Here is an 8376-nt window from a genome sequence, read left to right on the forward strand (position 1 = left end):
CACCAGTATTTGATGGAAACAACTACCAGGTTTGGGCAGTTCATATGAAGGCATATATGGAAGCTTTGGATATTTGGGAAGCTGTGGAAGAGGATTATGAAATTCCTGACCTCCCAAACAATCATACCATGACATAGATTAAATTGTAGAAGGAGAAAAAAAACAAGGAAATCCAAGGTAAAGGCTTGTTTGTTTACTACAGTCTCATCTACTATATTCATTTGGATTATCTCTAAAATCACCATATGAGATATGGAATTATCTCAAGTCAGAGTATGAGGGAGATGCAAGAACCAAATGAATGCGTGTTCTAAATTTGATTCGAGAATTCAAGTTGGAGAGGATGAAGGAAACAAAATCAATTAAAGGGTATTCTGATAGGTTATTGGGCATAACAAACCGAATCAGATTACTTGGTTCTACATTTAAGGACTCAAGAATTGTTAAAAAGATTCTTGTAACGGTGCCTGAAAAATTTGAGGCATCTATTTCAGCCTTGGAAAATACCAAGGATCGAACTCAAATTACTCTTGCAGAAATTCTCAATGCTTTACAAGCACGGGAGCAAAGAAGAGCTATGAGGCTAGAAGGTGTTGTTGAAGGAGCTTTGCAAGCCAAACATGAGAATGCAAGCAACAACAAGAAGAATCAAAATCTTAATGGAGAATCCTCAGCCAACAACAAAGTAGGAGTTAAAAAGGGGTCCTATCCTCCATGTCAACATTGCAATAGAAAGGGTCATCCTTCTTTCAAATGCTAGAGAAGACCAAACGCCAAGTGCACCAAATGTAACCAAATGGGGCATGAAGCTGTAATTTGCAGTGCAAGAATCAACGGCAAGGTGAACAGGCTAAGATTGTTGATGAGGAAGAGGAGGAGGAGGATCAATTATTTGTGGCTACATGTTTCGTGGGTAGTGAATCAAACGAAAGTTGGCTAATTGACAATGGTTGTACCAATCATATGACTTATGACAAGGAATTGTTTAGAGATTTGAAGCCAACTAACATCACCAAAGTAAGAATCAGCAATAGGGATTACATCTCTGTCAAAGGAAAAGGCATTGTTGCGATTACAAGCTATACAGGTACAAAGTATATACAAGATGTTCTCTTTGTTCCTGACATTAACCATAATTCGTCGAGAGTGGGTCAACTTATTGAAAAAGGCTTTAAAGTTACTTTTGAAGATAAATATTGTTTGATTAAGGATGCAGCTAATTAGGAAATTTTCAAAGTTGCAATGAAAGGAAAGAGTTTCTCACTCAATCCTTTAGAGAAGGAGCAATCTGTTTTTCTTCTCAAGGAAGATGTCACATAGATTTGGCACAAAAGAGTTAGACACTATCATCATCAAGGTTTGCTGCAACTAAAAGAAAAAGAGCTAGCACTTGATGTTCCCAAGCTTGATGATGCAATCTCAAGCTGCAAAGCATGTCAGTTTGGAAAACTGAACAGGAAGCCATTCCCGAAGTCAACCTGGAGAGCCGCTTGGAAGTTGCAGCTTATCCACATAGATGTTGTAGGACCGCAAAGAACACCTTCTTTAAAAGTAGTGTCTATTATATTGCATTTATTGATGATTTCACCCGGATGTGCTAGATTTTTTTCTTGAACTTTAAATCAGAAGTAGCTCAAGTTTTTTGGAAGTTCAAAGCAAGAGTTGAGAATGAAAGTGGTTGTAAAATTCTAATTGTAAGATCAGACAATGGGAAGGAGTACACTTCGGCAGAATTTGACAAGTTTTGTGAAAATTCAGGCATAAAGCATCAACTTATAGCCCCTTACACACCCCAACAAAATGGAGTTAGTGAGAGAAGAAATAGATACATCATGGAGATGTCAAGATGCATGTTGTATGAGAAAAATCTGCTAAAGAAATTTTGGGCAGAGGCAGCAAATACGGCTGTGTTTCTTCAAAACAGGCTTCCGACAAAGGCAGTGAAGGAACAGACGCCATTTTAGGCTTGATATGGTTATAAACCCTCGTTGAAATTTCTTAGAGTATTTGGTTGCTTGTGTTTTACTCATGTTCCATAGAGCAAGCGTGACAAGCTTGATAAGAGAGCTTTATCAGGTATTTTTATAGCCTATAGTACTGTCAGCAAGGCCTACAAAATCTTCCAGCCACAAACTGGAAATATTGTTGTGAGCAGGGATGTCCACTTCCTGGAGGATGAAGAGTGGAGCTGGGATGAAGAAAAGATGAAGGATCAGACCATAACAAAGCAACCCAAGTTCTCTTGTTCAAGCATCGAAGAAGAAGATGATTGGCAAAATGAAACAGTAAATGATGTGCCTATGAGAGGAACAAGGTTACTCTCAGATGTTTATGAAAGATGCAATGTTGCTGTGTATGAACCTGCTGACTATGCAGAAGCAAAAAAGGATCAAATGTGGATGGTTTCAATGGATGAGGAGATGTCAATGATAGAGAAGAACAAGACTTGGATCCTTGTAGATAGACCTCAAGGCAAAAAGGTAAGTGGGGTGAAGTGGGTGTTTAAAACCAAGCTTAATGTCGATGGCTTGATCAACAAACATAAAGCTAGACTTGTGGTTAAAGGATATGCTCAAATCTTTGGTGTTGATTACTCTGACACTTTTGCTTTTGTTGCTAGATTAGACACAATCAGGTTACTGCTCGCAATAGCTGCACAAAAGGCCTGGAAAGTCTTCCAGTTGGATGTCAAATCAGCTTTTTTAAATGGTGTCCTACAGGAATAAATTTATGTTGAACAACCCCAAGGATTTGTGAAGGAAGATGAAGAAGATAAGGTTTATCTTCTCAAGAAGGCTCTCTATGGACTAAAACAAGCTCCAAAAGCTTGGTACAGCAAAATTGATTAATATTTGCTATACTTGGGTTTGATGAAAAGTATATCAGAAACAACCTTGTATGTTAAGTGCAATGGTACTACATTCTTATGGTTTCATTGTGTGTTGATGACTTGCTGGTTACAGGAAACAACATAGATCATATTCGAAATTTCAATCAAGAGATGATGAAGACATTTGAAATGACAGATCTGGGGTTCATGTCATACTTCCTTGGCATGGAGATTAAGCGAGGGCAAGATGAAGTTTTCATATGCCAGAAAAAATATGTAAAGGAAATACTGAAGAAGTTTCAAATGGATGAATGCAAGGCAACAAGAACTCCAATGAATCAAACGGAGAAGCTATGCAAAGAAGATGGTGCTGTCAAAGTTGATGGAGGATATTTTAGAAGTTTGATTGATTGTTTGATGTATCTCACAGCAACAAGGCTAGACATTTGAATGCTGTAAGTATTTTGTCTCGGTTTATGCATTTTGCAAGCGAATTACATCTCAAGGCTGCCAAAAGAGTGATACGATATATAAAAGGCACAAGTGATTTTGGTATCAAGTTCACAAGAAGCAAGGAGTTCAAGCTGGTTGGTTTTTCTAACAGTGACTGGGGAGGTTCCATTGATGATATGAAGAGCACTTAAGGCTCTTGTTTTACTTTTGGCTCTAATGTTTTCTCATGGAGCTCAAAGAAGCAAGAAACTGTAGTCCAATTCACTGCCGAAGCAGAGTTTATTGCTGCAATAGCTACTATTAATCAAGCTTTATGGCTAAGCAAAAATTTATTTGACCTTGATTTTGAGCAGAAAGAAAACACAGAGATTCTTGTTGACAACAAAGCTGCTATTGCTATCTCTCATAATCTAGTGTTTCATGGAAAGACTAAATATTTTAATATCAAGTTATTTTTCATAAGTGAAGTATAGAAACATGGAGATATAACTCTTTTCTACTGCAAAATCGAAAATCAATTTGTAAATATTTTAACAAAACCATTGTTTGCTTGCAAGTTTAACCATTGTCTGTTAAGAAAATGCTTTAAGTCTGAAACAAGTCCACTCTGTTTAAGTTGATTGTGTCAAAGGTTGTTCCTACTTTTAGGGATTAGTTACTTTTTTATTCATGCTCTATAATTGTGGAGCAAGTATAGGACTTATTGTTAAAGGGTTGTTATGTTAAGCTTTAAATATTGTTATGTTCCACTTTGTAATGCAGATTTCCATTGTCTTTGGCTCAATAAGCTTTACTAAATAATTCATTGCTTCAACTTTGCAATAACAGAATCATTTGTTTTTCTGATATTATAACAACAACCTTGTTGAACACTTAAAAAACAAAATGTCGGTTCATCTCACTTTCTCTCATGTGAGGTTGATTGAAAACTCTTTGGTAGAATTATTGAAAACTCCAGTCTATACTTTTATTTAGAGAAAATTCAAGGATGATTCCAACATTATTCGTTTGGTTAAATTTAATTCTCCCCTCGATTGGAAAACTAGAGTGTGTTGTATGGCCACTAACTAGTGGTAGAAAGAGATTACTAAGATTACATGTTCCAGTTGAGGGTGCAAGAAAAAAGGTTTTTTGGGATATGATTCAAGATTTTCTTTCAAAACTAGAGTTTGTGTGGCCCTCTCCTATCACTCCTTCAAAGCTTGATGAGGAAGTAGAAGCATTGTCCCAATGGTAAAAAATAATCTTCTCTATGCCATGTTTGTGGATGGGTTGCCTATGCAAAATTTAGAAGTTTCCACTTATTGGGAAAATAGGTAGTGGACTTGAGTTTCTGTTCTCTTTAAGTGATTTCAAGATTGTTAGCTCGTACGTCTTTGTCAATAATTCACGAGGCTTTAGAGGTTTATTTTCAACCAAAGGTATCTCTTAGAGTTTGTGTGGTTGGCAATATTTGTTTAAGCATCTCAAATGTTGTGAGATGTGTCCTGCATTGGTGGTTTCAGGAAAAGGAATGTCTACAACAATGTCGATCTTGCAAAATACATTCCTTATTGGTAGGTTCTTTTGTTGTCTTATTCTATCGACATCTTTTTCTTTTTAACTAGCACAATTTCTATGGAAGTTAGGGAGGGTTGCCCATAGTGTTTCAATTATACATATTTAAAGAGCTTGTATTCGAAAAGATTGGCGGTTTTATTTTGTGTGAAGCTCGTGTTTAAAAATAACTTAGTATGTATTCGGTTAACATTGCAGTGTTTTAACAGAGTTGAGTTTCTTGAGTTTCTTGAAGACGTACTTTGTGTCCTTCACATCGAGGCTAAAAAGATCCTTTTGAGAAGAGGTTTTGAAGTTTATGAGGAACCTAAGCCATTTGAACAAAGGGGATTTTGTTCTCAGAAGGAAAGATACAATATGAGTGGGAAGAAGTCTCACGACTTGAGGGGAGCTCAAGTCTTATAGAGAAGGAGTCTCGATCTTAGGGAGAACCTAAGATTTGCTTCACAGATAAAACAACTTAGAGGGTGCCTAAGACACTGTAAGAAGGAGTCTAACACCAAAGAGAAGTCTAGGTTATCAGTTAAGTGATAAAGTTGTAAGTGAGTCACTGTAATCGTGCATCTATTATAGATAAGTATTGTGTTGTAATTGCATATCGTTGATATTAATGAAGTTATTTTTCCTAGGCACACTGCCTCCTAGACGTTGGTGATTTATGTCGAACTGGGTTACCAACCTCTGGTGTTACTTTATCTATTCTATGTTATTGATAATTGTCTTGTGGAATGCTATAACATTGCCCGTAACATAGTTAACATGTAGTAAATACCTCCTTATCTTTTTTCAATTGGTATCAGAACGAATCACCATTATCTATGGTGTTGTGATCCTATCTTGCTCTCGTGGAAGGAGTAAAAAGAAGGAAGTTTTACCTCTCGCCTGATGGAATGAACTCATATGCAGTTGAAGCAAAATGGATCTAAAGTACTCTAATTAGAGTAATTATAAAGATAAGCATGCATGTAATCAAACAAGTAAAAGGGGAAAAGAATACAAGCTTTGTACTCTTTGAATCTTCCCCAAATCAGCTTCAATCTCTTCATGAACAGTTTTAGACTATCATGAGAGTCTTCTCGACTATTCTCTACCTTAGAACGGAATGGTGGGATCCGGTGAGTGACTAATTTGGAAAGGAAAAAGCTAAAGCTTTAAGAGAAAAAGGGATGAGATTATCACATAATCTCATCTAAACCCACTATGGCCCAGAATTCTTCAAAAGCATTAAACACTCCTTTTAAAGACCATTACATGCAAACATGCAAGTTTGAGTTTGATGAGAATTTGACAATTAAATTTCCACGAACTCAAAATGTGGGACTTAAGGGGACACGCGTCTTTAAACGAAGACAACACTTAGCTATGCAAAAGTTGACATTTCCCACTCACAAATGTTGGATCTTTCCACTAACTTGGTCAAAGTTTGACTCTCAAAGTCCAAAGTCAACAAATTTGATTTTTTGACTTTCAAAAATCAAAAGTCAACAATTTGACTTCCATTGCATTTTTTACCTAGCCAGCAAATTGACTTATAATGTAGTTTTGACCAAATCCATTTAATTTAAAAATTAATTCTAATAATCAATTTTCAAAATTAAATTAATATTAAATAATTAATTAAATAATTTAGTTAATTTAATTTAACATTAAATCCAACACTTATCCCAATTTATATGAATCCCATTCATAATCTTGATATTTAAATCTTATTTAAATATCTATTATTTTATCTCTCTTTATGTTTAATTCACAATTAAACATTAGGTTAAATATATTGTATATATTTAACGCTTTGCTCCAAAAATCAAGTTTGAACGCTTCAAATTCGTTCGTCACACTGTTCTAAGGTTCAGTCCGATATGAGCTAGTAGGGGGACCTCATGGACCTACAGATCATGGACTCCAACGGTCCGTGATTAATCGGCTAAACTGTTTAATCTAATTAACCACCATTCGTTAACTACTGGGTCACTCCATTAAAGCCTAGTAGTTGCAGTCCCCTCACTGTAAATATATTATGTTCACTCGATATAACCATGATTAGTAAGTTAACTCTTCACAAGTTTTTCATAATAACGGCTTGGTCAAAAGATTTTTTACCCATGAGATTATATCTTGCTTCTTATGTCCAACTGATCTTCTAATAAACAATTGGTTTGTGATCTAATCACTAAACCGAGTTCCTGTTGGGCCAATGGGAGGGTAGGACCCCTTGTTCAAGACCCGAAGTCAGCATTTAAGGGAATAACCTCTCTACTATCCCTAAAAGCAGGTAGGGGTGAATTCCGTTTTGCACCTTATGTCCTCAGCTATCTATCCGTTCTTACCCCTGAAATAGAAGGCTTATTGAGCCGAAACTGTTAAGCCAACCCTCACCCGTTCAAATCCAAGGATAATCCCAAATAAACAGGAATACATAGTTAGCTCAGGATTAAGGTCAAGTTACCTAGGTCATTGCTTTGAAATAGTCAGTCTTAAATAGTAAACAATGTTATAAAGTAAGAGTGACTTAATTCTTGGTTCGATCTTATGCAAACTCATTGCATAGAACGCTCACACTTCTCATGTCAATACATGAACGAATCAGGATCACTTCATTTGTAGCACTTTACAACAAATTGTAACAACAACAGAGTGGGCCCATCTGATTGTGTTACCATAATAAAGTATCCAGTCTTATTCGTATATTATAGACCATTTTAGCTATTTACTTAACTTAATCCACTCTTATTTCTCGACATAAAGTTCATGTATTCATATAATAGCCATGGATAATTAGTTTATTTGATTTAGATTTTACAAGTGCAATTCACATATTCAATAAATAGTTTTATTGGACAAATATCAATAACATCTTTATTTATAATAAAATATGTTTAACATTACAAACTGTGAGTTTTAAGACGTACAACCCAACATCGTCCACCTATACTAGATAGAACCAACTCTTCATATTGGAAAGCGAGGATGATTGTCGTCCTGAAGTGTGATAGTAAATCCTGGAAGTCTATTATCATTGGATGATCACATCTACAGGTTTCTATTGAGAAAGGGGAACTGAAGTTCAAAACTGAAGTTGAGTGGATTAAGGAGGAAGATGAATCTTCCTTTAGAAACTCTAAGGCCTTACATGCCATATCTAATGGTGTTGACAAAAACATCTTCTCTTGATCAACACTTGTATGTCTGCTAAAGAACCATGGAATATTCTTGTTGTTGCTCGTGAAGGGACATCCAAAATTAAATATCTAAACTACAATTGTTGGCTACAAAATCTGGATCTCTGAAAATGCAAGATAATGAGAGTATTGCAGAGTTCAATGTTAGACTACTTGACATTGAAAATGAATCATTTGCTTTAGGAAAGAAGATTCCTGAAGAAAAGCTTGTGAAAAAAAATTCTCATATATCTGCCAAAGAGATTTGACATAAAGGTCATCATAATAGAAGAAGCCTAGGATATCTCCACTATGAAAATTGATGATCTTTTTGAATCATTACTCACCTTTGAAATGTATCTTAGTGAGTGGCCTGGG

The 8376-nt window shown here is 35.7% G+C and overlaps 1 protein-coding gene across 1 annotated transcript; it reads left to right on the plus strand.

The window, feature by feature from the left end:
• Positions 1 to 301: 301 nt before the first annotated feature.
• Positions 302 to 8011, plus strand: LOC120085458 (uncharacterized). Its single transcript, XM_090310202.1, has 9 exons — positions 302 to 685; positions 823 to 1087; positions 1627 to 1937; positions 2040 to 2480; positions 2621 to 2672; positions 2964 to 3249; positions 3321 to 3417; positions 3523 to 3696; positions 7877 to 8011. The coding sequence occupies exons 1-9, from the start codon at positions 302 to 304 to the stop codon at positions 8009 to 8011; spliced, it is 2145 nt and encodes a 714-aa protein (XP_090166328.1).
• Positions 8012 to 8376: the final 365 nt, after the last annotated feature.

This window comes from Benincasa hispida, unplaced genomic scaffold, assembly GCF_027475165.1.
Source record: "Benincasa hispida cultivar pf3 unplaced genomic scaffold, pf3_genome.v1.1 HicScf720, whole genome shotgun sequence".
In the NCBI taxonomy this organism is placed as follows: Eukaryota; Viridiplantae; Streptophyta; class Magnoliopsida; order Cucurbitales; family Cucurbitaceae; genus Benincasa; species Benincasa hispida.